The sequence below is a fragment of the Lipotes vexillifer genome, unplaced genomic scaffold (assembly GCF_000442215.2).
Source record: "Lipotes vexillifer unplaced genomic scaffold, Lipotes_vexillifer_v1.1 scaffold2476, whole genome shotgun sequence".
NCBI lineage: Eukaryota > Metazoa > Chordata > Mammalia > Artiodactyla > Lipotidae > Lipotes > Lipotes vexillifer.
The window spans coordinates 68,328-82,128 of record NW_006794618.1 but is presented as its reverse complement, the minus strand read 5'-3'; the positions used below and the strand labels follow the sequence as shown (position 1 = coordinate 82,128).

At 47.2% G+C, this 13,801-nt stretch overlaps 1 protein-coding gene across 1 annotated transcript in view; it reads left to right on the top strand.

The window, feature by feature from the left end:
- Window positions 1-826: 826 nt before the first annotated feature.
- GLRX3 (glutaredoxin 3) overlaps window positions 827-13,801 on the top strand; it is a 31,823-nt gene continuing 18,848 nt past the window's right edge. Inside the window, exons 1-2 of the mRNA XM_007467300.1 lie at window positions 827-941; window positions 6,666-6,774. Coding sequence (XP_007467362.1) covers window positions 853-941; window positions 6,666-6,774 — 198 coding nt within the window. The 5' untranslated portion in view covers window positions 827-852. The remainder of the gene's footprint in view (window positions 942-6,665; window positions 6,775-13,801) is intronic.

Genomic DNA, 13,801 nt, shown 5'->3' with positions numbered 1-13,801 from the left:
TTGGCTGGCGGCTGAGGTTTCCCTGGTTATTGAGGATACTAGGACCATGGACAATTTTACCCAGGCCGGAGAGTGTGTGGGAGTTATAGGTAGGGGAGGTGGAAAGGTGGTGAGCGGACACTACCTGGGGCGTCAACATTAGGCGATGCCAAGGAGAGCCAGGGAAGACCCGAGGTTAGAGGAGTGTGGGGCCTGCGGGCCTGAGTGAGAGGGTCCTGGGGCTGGGCCCGTGGTGCCGGAGGCGGCCCAGCTGCCCAGGCCGTGCTGCTCGGAGGTCACAGTGGGTGATGGGCTGTGCCCTGGCTGCGCCCAGGGATGGCCCCGCCGTTGGGTAGGTGGCGGGCCGCGCGGTGGCGCGGGTTCGGGCTCTTCAGGACCGAGTTCGAAGCCCCTTGTCAGTGTTGAGGTTCGGAGAGGGCGCAACCTCCCTTTCCCTAACCTTCCATTCCATCCCCACCTTTACGTAATTTCCCTTTAGCTTAAAATTTCACTTTGTTAAACATACACTCACATCACACACACCATTCTCCCAGCTGCCGTAGGAGTTGCAAGGAACGTACGGCGCCCCGACATCCAGGAACCCCAGAGGCCAGGATTCCTGACAGTCCAGAGCCCCGGGGGTCAGGACCCTGGGGCTCTCACTTGGCCCGCGGGTAAGCCCCAACCTCCAGCGTTTCACCGGCTCCCGGCTTCCGCGCGGCCCTAGAGGGCGGGGCGGGGCGGGGCGGGGCGGGCGCGGGGGGCGTGGCTTCCGCGCGGGCCGGAGGCGGGGCGGGGCTTCCGCGTGCAGCCGCCCGAGCCCCTCCCCCATCGACCGCCCGCGCTCGATTGCTTTTGTCTGGCGGCGGCAGCATGGCGGCGGGGGCGGTTGAGGTGGCGGCTGCTGTTGTGGAGGTCGGCTCAGCCGGGCAGTTTGAGGAGCTGCTGCGCCTCAGAGCCAAGTGAGCGGGACGGTGGGCGGCAGGGATGAGGGGACGCGGCGGGCCGGCCGCGACGGCTGCCCGGCTCCCTAGCACCCGGCCCGGCCTGGGCGGAGCGGCCGGCGCGGCCCGGACCCCGCGGCCAGGTCCCCGCCCCGGAAGGGGAGCGGGGTCCATCGCAGACCCCCGGCCCCGGCCCTCCGGGCGCCCCGAGGCCCGGGTCCCGCCCTGCCGCCCGGCCCGGCCTCCCTGGGCGCGGCGACGCGGGGACTCAGCCGCGGGTCGCGGGTGGGCACGGAGACCCCGGCCCCCGCCCGCTTCGTCACGGGCCGGAGGCGGAGGAAGGCCTAGCTGGGTCGGCGGTCCTGCCTCCTTTCCGAGGGGCGTTTAAGGGTGTTGGTGATGGGGCAGAGCGCACTGTGTGGCACTGTCTGGGCTGAGGACGCGGGTCTCCTGTTTCCTGGACGGGCTCAGCCGCGGTCCGTTCTGGCTTGGCGCACGTGCCTCTCGCCCTTGGGACGGCGTCTGAAGGAGACCCACCGGGATGCAGAGGCCGGGCCTGGGGGAACACATGGAAACCCGGAGCTTGCGAGTCAGCGCCGGCGGGCAGGCATGGGGCCGGCGGGCAGGCATGGGGCCTCCGCAGCAGTCTCGCGGCTTCCGCTGGCCGAGCTCTCGGGGGCTGGGCGGTGTCTCGGGGCATGGCCGGTGGGGGCGGCGGAGCGCCAGCCGATTGCCAGGGAGCGAGCTCCAGAGCCGCTGCGCACGTTTCATAACCAGGCTTCAGGAGTGTTCTCTGCGGTGAGAGGGGTAGGACAGTGCCCACCCGGGGGTGTGGGGGCGGACACGCGTGCTGCCTGTCCTCGCGGCGCCTTCGCGCCCGGGCTCTTCTGTGTGCGGCGGCGCGGCTGCGCGGGCTCGCTGGCAGTGGAAGCGTATCGGCGAGAGTGCAGGAGCTGATCGCGGTTGGAAGCGGGTAGTGAGTACGCTGGCGAGCAGCTGAGCTGCGGAGTGCGGGTGCGATGGGAGAGTTCCCGTCTGGCTTCGCCGCCGTGCTGAAGTTAAAGGTGTTCACCAGAGCCGCTCTTTCGGCATTTCCGGTCTTGCTGGGAAACTGCCAGAAACGGGCGAGTGGGGCTGGGCGGGGGGGGGCGCGAAGGGAATGACGTGGACTCATTCATGAAAGGTGATTCATCCAGCGCTCCCCCCATCTTACGGCGGCCCACTTATGGAGTGCCCCAGAGGCGGCGTCTTGAAAGGAGCAGGGCTCGGTTGGACCTGCCCTTCGTAAGTGTTCAGTTCACGGTCAACTGGAGGACTATTTTGCTTTTTGTATGTTTCACATTTTTTATTTTATGTATCGTTTTTTAAAGAAAAAAGTCATTGAGACATCACAGTTGGAAAAAGTTTAAATGTTAATTCTTGCCACTGGCCCGTACTTGAAATGATCCGGACACCAATATACCTTTTTCGTGGTGATGAGTTTAAATGGGCACATGGGAAGGAAGTGATGCTTGGCATCTGCGGAAGGAACAAATCTCTGCTACTTTTGGTGAAAATGGCAGCATTTCAGAATATTAAATAGTACTTGTTAATGTAGTTACTCAACGTCTACTTTACAAATCTTCACTTCCCAGTATTAAAATTTCATGTGAATTGAAAATTTTTTTGCTTAAGTCAAATAATCAGACGTTTATATGTTACTGAAATCTCAGTTGGTCTATACAGTGGGGATATTAATACCCATTTACAGAGTAATTAAGGTTCTTACCCATTTGTAAAATATTTAACAGAGTCTAATATTATATGATCTTAATAAATGGTAGCTGGTGTTATCTGCAGAGGAATAACTATAAGAGAACACCTGTAATAACAGAGAAACAACCATTTATCAATCACTAATTATCTTACTGAAAAAAAACCAAGGTTTATTACATTGTTTAACATCAGAGTAGTTAGGATTTGAATCTCATCCTTCTCTAAAGGTTTTCCTTCAACAATGCACCCTGCATATTGGGCTGTCCATGAAGGTGGAGAGAATACTTACATATAATCCAAGAGAGGGTGACAGCGTTTATGTTTGTTTCAGGTTTATGTCCTTATGATATTAGGCATCGTGTACCTAATTGGAAAGTGGAAGTTAAGCATCTAAATATGAGAATATTGTGAATAATGTAAAATAACAACATTAATATCATTCTGTAATGTTTTCAAAGTGCTTGTATATTTTTGTTTGATCTTCCCAACCTCCCAGGGTGTTACTGCTGTTTTACAGATGTGGAAGTTAAGTTAAATTACTCTTTCAAGCCACATTTGTAGTAATGGAATTTAAGTTGTGTATGTGTACTTTTTTCTTTTCTTTTTTGCTTACGTTGGCACATACTGTTACAAAGTTTGGTAACTTATTTTAATTTTTTAAAAATGTACTCATTGTGAGCATTTTCCCATGTCATTAAACATTCTTTGACACACGATTTTTAATGGCTTTATGATATTTTATTGTATGACCGTTAAGAAAACTATCTTGTTGAACAATAGATTTTTACAGTTATTTGCTCTGTAAAATACTGGGAAAATATTCATATACGTACATTTTTGTCTCTTTAATGACTTCTGTAGGATAGATACTTGGGAGTGTGTAAGTATCTTGAAATTTCAGGAAGGTTCCAATTTAATTTTTACCGATAGGATATGAAAGTGCCATCTCACTTTATCCTTCTTTTCATTGAATATTATGATTTTAAAAATCCTTTTTTCAGTTTGGTAAAAAGTGGTATCTAACTTTTAAAAGATTGAGGTATTAACTTATATACTGTAGTAAAATGCACAGATCTTAATTGCTGGGTGTGATGAATTTTGACATTTGTATTAACACAAGTAACCATCATTCAGGACAAGAATATAGAGCCCCAGAACGCTCTTTTCAGTAATCCCCCACCAGTGATCTGCTTTCTGTCACTGTAGATGAGTTGTGCCTCTTCTTTTACTTTATGTAAATGGAGTCGCAGAACTCGTGGTCTTTCATGTCTGGGTTGTTGTGCTCAGTGTGTTTTGGGGATTCATCCATGATGCCGTGTATCTGTAGTTGGTTCCTTTTTTATTGCCGAGTGGTATTCCGTTGTGTTAATATACAGCAGTTTCTCCAGTTTGTGGACATTGGGTTACTTGCAGGTGTCGGCTGTTATGCGCCAGGCTGCTGTGAACATACCTGTGCAGTCGTTTTGTGGGCCTGTCTTCCTTCCCACCATCCCTTAGGCCTCAGAGGCCCCCCGCCACGCTGTGCAGAAGCTCTGCGAGAGGAGGCTGGAGTAGGCCGAGGCTCACACGGGAAGCTTTGCAGGGCCAGATAGCTCACTTCTGCCCTGCATCCCACTGGCCACAGCTCAGTTCCAGGGCCCCAGCCTGGGACACAAGCGGGACCCAAGCGAGACTGAGAGGTGTGGTCTAGCTGCATGCCCGAGAGGAAGAGGCAGCAGGGATTGGTGAAATACTTCCTCCATAGTCTCTGCCCACCTACCCACACGCTGAAGCTCCTGCCTTCTGCTGCTGCACTTGGAACCCATGGAGTAGGGGCCCTGCCATGTGTCCTTTCCCACCTTAGGCGGCTCTGCCTTTAGAGCCTCCTGCTTTACTCTTGTGTGCCCCGGGCAGCCCTCCCGTCTTCCTCGGTCCTGTCTGTGACCCCTGTCCTCCATTTTCCTTCGTTTCAGCACATGACCTTGCTTCCTACCTGGAAAACAGGACTTCCAGAAGCATCTTCCAGAGCTCTTCTTCGACTTGCCCCTCCCCCGACACCTACACATTTACTTGTCGCTTCACCCATTCTTGATTCCTGTGCTCCTGACCCGGAGGAGATTGTCCCTCTTCTCAAGGCGAATTCTTCTCTGCTCTCAGCTTCCCTCTCCTGCCACCTTTGAGACCTTGAATCCTTAGCTGTCTCTCGTGTCTTCAGCCTCTCCCTCCCCATTTGCACTCTGTCCCCTCACAAAATAAACGATGAAAGTTCTCTTGTATTGAAAAAAGCCCATTCCTTGATCCTGTCTTCATCCTTGCTCTCTCTCTGTTTACAGCCCAGTCTCTTACAGAGTAGATTTCTAGCCATCTCTGCTTCCTCATCCTCAGTCCAGTGGTCTGCACGCTGCTTCTGTCGTCCACTGGACTTAACTCTCACTGTTGCTTGTTGCCCTTCCTGCTGCATTTGATGATTGTCTCTCCTTCCTTCTTGACTTCTGGGAGACCCTAGAACCTTGCTGTGTGCCTTTTAGGTTCCTTCTCTGGTCTACCACCAGGGCTCCTTTACTGCCATCTGTCCTAACTTAGTGTTGATGAGCCCCAGAGGCTCTGCCCTCGGCCTCCTCTTTATCCTCCTGCGTGGATGAGCATGCTGCCGGCACTGTTTCTTGATTCCCAGATCTGCAGATCAGGCATGGACTTCTTTCCTGAGCTCCAGACTATCACAGCCCACTAGACTTCCTTTCCTCTCAGGTTGGCAGCTTCTGTACTGTGATTCGTGGCTAGTGCTATCACTAGCCATCAGTCACTAAGCCAGGAAATTGGAGGTACTGAAATTTAGACTGCTTCAGTGCCACCAAATCCTGCCCCCAGCTCTCTGAAGTCCCTAGTGCCTCCCTCGGCTTCCGGCCCCCAACACTGCATGGTAGGCTCCTCCTTCTCTCAATACTTAGCTCACATGAGCCAAGTATTCTATTCCTTTCCTTGCCCAAGGTTAGTTGTCCTTGTTTCCTTTCTCCGTGTAACATATTTTTCAATGTATTTTCTTCCTGGGTTTTTAGATTTCAGTCAAGGGGGATTATATTTGAATTTGGAATTCTGTAAAACTGAAGGGTTTTTCAGTTGGGTATGAGGATAGAATTAAATATATCTTTGTCAAGATAATTTTATATGAAAATAGTTGATAGATACATACTCAGATTCTTGAGAATTTCATTGACAATTTATTAATGGCTATCGTCTGTTCATACTGTCAATTTTTAGAAAATCTTCTGTAGCATAATAAAAGTATGTGAAAAGCAGTTCCCTTTTTTTCCCTTTGTTTTCTGCTTATATACCTTCATTTGCAACTTTTTTTTTTTTTGCGCTACGCGGGCCTCTCACTGTTGTGGCCTCTTCCATTGCGGAGCACAGGCTCCAGACGTGCAGGCTCAGTGGCCATGGCTCACAGGCCCAGCCGCTCCGCGGCATGTGGGATCTTCCCGGACCGGGGCACGAACCCGTGTCCCCTGCATCGGCAGGCGGACTCTCAACCACTGCGCCGCCAGGGAAGCCCTGCAACATTTTATTTCTGTTCCTATGGTCACTTCATCACAGTACCATGTCTAAAAAGTAAATACTAACATGAGTAGTAGTAACGCATATGCAGTCATTTTTCACAAACGTGCCTTGACTACAGAAATCTAGTTTCCATCTTTCTTTCCTAAGGGTCTCAAAATAGAGTTAATTTATGTGGCTAGTAGTTGAGGTGGATGAATATTCAGAACCACTTCATGTGAGCTGAGTATTGACTCAAGAAATATCATTAACTTGAAAATTCATCCAAAAGATTCTCAAGACCTTGCAAGTTGTTATATTTCTCTCTGTGTTTAATATAACAAGATTCTAGCAGTACAAAAACAATTCAGGTGGTCCTTGTACAGGTTTCTTTGCTAATAGAATTTGATCTGCATTAGTATTTGCTTATTTCTAAAGCTACCGTATTTTTAAAAACTGCATTTTATGGATTTACAGGTCCCTCCTTGTAGTCCATTTCTGGGCACCATGGGCTCCACAATGTGGTCAGATGAACGACGTGATGGCAGAGCTAGCCAGAGAACACCCCCAGGTTTCATTTGTGAAGGTACTGTATTTTCAGTGTCATGTCTTTTAAGAATTTAATTCTGATTTATGGGTTAGACTACATTTTATTAACATATAAGGGAGGACTGGTGTGGGATTCCTCATGTTCATAGCTGGTGTTGGGATCACAGTAGATTATTCTTAAACATCTTAAAATGGTTTTGCATTTTTCAACTACCGAGTGGTGTAAAACTCACCACACTTTCCCCTGACACATGCTTGGTTGGGAGGACAGGATGGCAGTCGGGGGAGTGTCTACGTGGGCAAAAAGCAGATGAGAGCATTCATTTTGGGGAATTGTGGTTTTAATATAGTAAAGATAGTAACAAGACTTACTTCATTGAAAAGCTAGGTGTGACATGGAAAGTGATTCAAGAAGGAGTGTGTGAAGGCTGCTGTAGGGACCGGGGCAGTAGGAAGAGCTTGCTGTCGGGGCCGGGGAGGTGCAGACCTGCAGGAGAAACTGAGTTCTTCTGACCTGCCAGGAAGCAGAGGAAAAGCAAGCCAATCTTTCCCTTGCTGCCTTTTTTTTTTTTTACCCTGTTGTGCATGCTCTGCATTCCTAGTATCTTTTTTGGGTAGGCAGTACTAGGAAAGTGAGAGTTGTGACTGGATTAGCTCACTTGGTTTAAGCACATTTAACGTTATCAGTCAGGACTTAGTACTCATTTAAGCAGCAGGGCCAAAATAAAAGCTGGATATCTTAGAAATGAAATTTTGGGAAGGGAGAAAGCTGAATCCTTAGTATTTAAAAAAGCAGACAGGAAACCAAAGCTTTAAATTTTTAAAAATAAATTTATTTATTTATTTTTGGCTGCATTGGGTCTTTGCTGCTACGCGTGGGCTTTCCTCTCGTTGTGGCGAGCAGGGGCTACTCTTCGTTGTGGTGCGTGGGCTTCTCATTGCGGTGGCTTCTCTTGTTGCGGAGCACGGGCTCTAGGCGTGTGGGCTTCGGTAGTTGTGGCACGCGGGGCTCAGTAGTTGTGGCTTGCGGGCTCTAGAGCGCAGGCTCAGGCTCAGTAGTTGTGGCGCGTGGGCTTAGTTGCTCCACGGCATGTGGGATCTTCCCGGACCAGGGCTCGAACCAGTGTCCCCTGGATTGGCAGGCGGGTTCTTTTTTTTTTTTAGCGGTACGCGGTCCTCTCACTGTCGTGGCCTCTCCCGTTGCGGAGCACAGGCTCCGGACGCGCAGGCTCAGCGGCCATGGCTCACGGGCCCAGCCGCTATGCGGCATGTGGGATCTTCCCGGCCCGGGGCACGAACCCATGTCCCCTGCATCGGCAGGCAGACTCTCAACCACTGCGCCACCAGGGAAGCCCGGCAGGCGGATTCTTAATCACTGTGCCACCAGGGAAGCCCAAAGCCTTATTTTTTAAAACCAGGGTTTGTGAGTTCAGAGGATATGTTGGCAAGTATACCTGTATATGGGGTTAAAAGTGACATCAACTGTATTGCTTGTATGTAGCTTTTTATGTAAACTGAAGACCCAGAATTCTGACATGCTAATCCATTTGTATAGTGAGTGATATAATTTTCAGACAGTTTCTATATAAATAAGTGTGCTTTGAATAGGTATTGCACTTAGATGGTTCAGAAATCAAAACAGTATACAAAGATGTACTTTGAGAAGGTCCGCCCCACTCCTTCCCCTGTCAGCCCTGTTGTCCCATCCCGTAAGTAGCTGCTTGTATTAATTTTGCATGAATCCTTCTGGTGTTTCTTTATGCAGATAGAGCAAGTATGAATACAGTGGTTAGCTTTTTAAAATTTAAGGACTTATTTAAAATTCCAATGAAATGTGTAATGAAACCTTAGAGTGTAACCCTAAAATGTTCATTATAAATAATGGAAGGGAACATTAAAACTGCATGTTTGGTCAGTGATAAAAGATAATGATTACAAGTGAAATGAATGATTAAACATTCGATCATAAGATTAATCAAGATGATGGTAATTGTTGTAAGTCTGCTTTTATGTGTATAATGTTACTGGTTTAAGTAGCACATTGTTCTTAGCTGCCATTTGAATGATTTATTTAAAGTGACTATAGAATTACTTCTCACATTGGTACCAAACTTGGCAGTGAGACTTTAAGTTGTTCAAGTGCTTAAGTGTCTCAGCAAGCCAAGGGTTGGGAAGCCCTTATCTGTTGGGGATACCTGAACCCAACTGTACCTGCCATTCACGGAGAGGGTGACAGGGCTAGGTGGGTAGTTTGCCCAGGTCGTTACTTTCTGCAAATTCATTCTGTGGCATAGTTTTTCTTGCTTAGACATCCTCAAAGGTAAAGATCATGTGTGTAGAATTTCGAAGGTAGGTACTTTTAAAGGCCACAGTGCTGAACAATAGTTAGCCCAGGAGAGGTAAAATATTTGAGAGATCTCTTGGCATTTCCCAGTAAGAGAGGCATGTGGTTCATTTCAAAACAGCTTTCTCAGTGAGAGCTTTGTGAAACTTCTAGGGTATAGAATTGATGTTCTACTACCCTCTGTTTCTTTTGATTTCTTGGTCTTTTTTTTTTTTAAATGACAGCCATCATTCAGCATTTTTGACTTGACGTATAAGAGGTTAGTTCATTCTATGACTTAGATTTACAGAATCATTATATAGATGGTTTTAATCACAGTTTGTGATCATCAGCATTTCCTTATTTTGTAGAAGATGGTAAAATAATACCGGAGAAAAGCTAGCATACACTTTAGGTCCCAGTAGTTTGTGCTCATTGGAGTAGGTTTTGCTGAAAGGCAAGATTTTCACATGTATTGCATCTGAATCCCTTCCCTTCCTGGACTGATGATATGGTAATAAAGTACCTGTGCTCCTTCCTGGTGCCATGTTTAGGCCGTGTGCTGGTTGCACTCACCTGCATCGGCTGCCATGTCCAGTCAGGTCCTGGGGCTGTGTCCCACCCTGATGTTCTCACACCTCCAGGGGCATGGAGGAGATCCATGAGTTATTTCTATTGCTGGAGGTCTCACAGAAACCTTCGTTTGTTCAGAATAAAATTAACCAGCTAATTAAAATATCAAGTGCTTTTGCTTTTCAAATTATGTAAAGTCAGTTTGTTAGCACTTTAAAATGGGAATACATGTTTATCATTAAATCAAATTGTTTGGTAGATAGACTATTTCAGGATAGTTTCTGGTAGGGGGTGAGAAGGAGGAAGAATAGTATTGGGTCATGAAATTGGGTACCACTAGTCATATTCATGGTCCAAGTCAAATCCATCTTTTTTTTTTTTTTTTTTTTTTTTGCGGTACGCGGGCCTCTCACTGCCGTGGCCTCTCCCGTTGCGGAGCACAGGCTCCGGACGCGCAGGCTCAGCGGCCATGGCTCACGGGCCCAGCCGCTCCGCGGCATGTGGGATCTTCCCGGACCGGGGCACTAACCCGTGTCCCCTGCATCGGCAGGCGGGCTCTCAACCACTGCGCCACCAGGGAAGCCCTCAAATCCATCTTTTAATAGGAGTGGCAATTTATTTTTAAAATTTTGTAGTTGATTTTATTATTTTATTTTTTAAGTAAAGATTTTGTGTATTTAAGGTGTACAGCATGATGATTTAAATCAAGTCCATTTTGTGTGAAGTCTTTCTTGTGTACCTCTGTGACTCCCCCCCCACCCCCCCTTTCCTCTCTCTCCGAACTTAGTCTGTGCCATTGTTTGGACTGTTAGTCGGGGAATATCTTGTATCTTCATCTGCTCTGTCATTTTGTTCCCATTTTGTTGGCTTCTTGACTAGATGGTGGGATACTTGAGGTAGGGACCTTTACCTTACCATGTTTTTTTTGTTGTTGTTTGTTCCTTTTTTGTTTTTGTTTTAAATTCCTTTCCTTTGTGCAGGTGGGAGCGGAGAATACTGATCAGTTTATTTGGCATCTTAGAGAGCATGTGTAGGATTCCATTTTTTAGGAACTCTAAGGTGTCTCTCAGATAATTCTAGTAGAATTATTACATCTTAAAAATATCCTAGTTTTTATCGATGCTGTCTTGGTAATAAAATAATACCACAATTAGCATAGTTTATTAGCTGTTACTGGGCTAAGTTTGGCAAAGTGTTGAAAAAATGTTATCAAAAATGTTAATTTAAATACTATTTTGAAATTTATATTTGACTATCTGACAAATAAAGAATTTGATTTTGAAATTTTTTCCTTTTGTATCGTCACAGGGCAGAAAGAAGCCCTGTAGGAGGTATGACAGAATGTCCCGGAATGTCAGGTGGTTTTGTTTGTTTGCTTGTTTTATTGAAATATACCTGATTTATACTGGAATGTCGAGTTTCATCATTCTGGCTTTAACCTTGGAGGCTCATTGCCACCACTGGCAAGTAGTCATTCCCATTTTGGCTTAGGAATAGTGACCACTGTTAGTTCAATATTCTGTTCAAAATTTATTTCTTGAACCCTTAATTATATGCCACACAGTATGCTAGTTACTGGGAATGTGGAACAGTAAAGGTACAGACAGTAAATGGGTAACACATAGTACCAAGGTAATTTCAGGTGGTAGTAAGTTCAGCAAAAGAAATGAATAGGCAGGTTATGAAAGATGGGGACTTGGGTGGGTGGGGTGCTTTATTTAGGTTGGGCTGAAAAGGTGTATCTAATAAGTGAGAGTTAAAAAATGAGAAGGTGGCAGTCATTGGAAGAGCTGGGAGAGAGCTTTTAGGTAGAGGCTTAGCAAGTGCATACTTTAGAGGATCAGCAGTTGGCCAGTGGGACTGGAGGATAGTGAAGGAGGAGAGGCTCTGACATGAAGTCGAGAGGTAGGCAAGGGCCGAGTGGCCTTGTGGGCAGTGGTCAAGTTTTGGTTTTATTCCAACTACAGTAGAAGTGACATAGTCTGATTCCTAAGTCGATTACTGTGGCTGCCATGTGGAGAATGGTTTGAAGGGGGTAAGGGTGCAGCCTAGAAGCAGGTATACTAGTTAGGAGGCTATTTCACTGGGCCAGGTGAGAGATGCCTTGGACACTAGTGGGGAGAGTGTTGAAGTAATGTTGTGGTCTGAGTCGGCTTGTATTTTGGAGGGGGGCCCCCAGGAGACCTGTTGATGGATTGGATGTCAGGGGTGAAGGAAATAAGATTCGTCAAGGTTGTCTCCTTTTTGATTCGAGCAAGTAGATGGCTTAAATGAGATAGGGATGCCCTGGGGGGGAACAGGTTTAGTGGGAGATACCCAGTAGGGATCTGAGTGCAGATGTCGAGTGTGTGGCTTGGAGGCGAGAGGAGCGGTCTGGCCTGGAGAGAACTTGGGTGGCAGTACCATATTGGTACTCCTTAGAGCAGGGGGTTGTGTGAGACCGCTCTAGGAAAATGAGTGTAGGTGAGAGAAGCAGACTCAGAACCAAGTCCTGGGATGTGCAGCCACGTAGTGGTTGGCCAGAGGTGAAGGAAGAAGCCAGGGATTCAGTCTGAGAGTTGGAGGAAAAGAAACCACAGAAAGCCAAGGGAAGGGTATCAGAGAAAGTGGGTGTGGTCATCCTTACTGAATGATACTGAAAGGTCAGTAAAATGAAGAAAAAAGGCATAACCATTGAATCTGGTGAAGTGGCAGCAGGGCCGCGGAGAGTGGAGTGAGGCTCTGGAGCCAGACTGCCTTGCTCCACCGCCCAACGGTGGTGTGCTCTCGACCATGTTACCTAGCCTCTTGAAGTTCCAGTTTCTTCCTTAAGACAGCACCTACTGTGACGATTAAGTGAACTCAGTGCCTGAATGTACTTAGAATGGTGTTAGCCATTATCATCACGATGGTCAGTGGTGACCCTGGTAAATTGAAGGAGATGATGCAGAATTCCCTTCCTCTGGACTCATCTTGCTTTAGTAACACCTCCCTGCCCTCCTCCCCATTCTCCACAGACACAAAGCATGCTGCGTGGGGAGGGTCCACGTTTGAGATTCACGGTATAGGAAGCACATGGTTCCCCCAAAGGCCTTCCGGCTGGAAATCCATTCTGGAAGTATTCGTGTCTGTTTTGTCCTGAAGTCATGTATAAGTCCTATCTTTGAAACTTGATTATTTCTTGTTTGATTGTTGTAGTAGAAAAGTTAACCATAGTATAGTGAAAAAAGCACAGGCTTTGTAGTCAAACAAACATGGGTTTGTTTCTCAGCCCTGCTGCTTATTAACTGTGTCTGGAGTGACCTCTTTACCTGGCTCCCTGTGAAGCTGAGATGATTACATGCCCCATACTTCCCAGGCTGTGACAGGTCTAGGTGCTGTCATGTAAAGGCATGTCGTGGTTTATGGCACAGAGCAGGCCTCCAAGGAAGGTATTAGCTCTTTATTGGCCATCTTTGGTCTCTTCGGAATGCAGAAGAAAATTAAAATTAAAATTTTTTAGTATTTATACATTTATCTTCTGCTTCCATTGTTATTAACGGTTATGTTGTCTTACATCCAACAGAAGTATTTCTAAAGAGTTTTAGTGTTGTGAAGGTTTCGGACTTCAGGTGCCCTTGATATTCTGGGGAACGGCTTTGCCTTTAATGGGGCTCCTGGCCCAGGCTCAGGAGGATTTGCCTGTCACCGTTGCCTGTGTCTTATTAAGGTCTTGTCTTCTGGGAGCTCATTTAAGGGAGGCACGTGTAGCGATCCTCCTGGCTTCAGCAGGAATTTCAAGAGCATCATTTGCTTCCCAGAAGAGTTGTCAGTAAGGGACCCTACTGGAAACCAGCGGGAATATGAGAAGAGATCAAGTTTCAAAAGCGAATAGGAATTTGATTTTATGAGTCAGGATGCTGCTTGTTTTGTTCTGGCTCAAAACTCTATTATCTTGTTTCTACTTAGTGTCGCCTGGGTTTGGATTTGTATTACTTTTCTGTTAGAATCCAGGAGTGCCTGCGATGGGGATCTTCACTGAGCCTGGCCCAGTCAGTGCCCAGTGTGTGGTGGGCACTCACCAGATGTTAGCCGAAAGACAGACAGTGATGCGCTGCCTTTGTCATCACCTTTGTGCTCTTCTTTGGTCTGAGTGTGGAACTGTATGAAGGAATATGGCACAGAAGTTTCTTAGGTTTTAGAAAGAGTG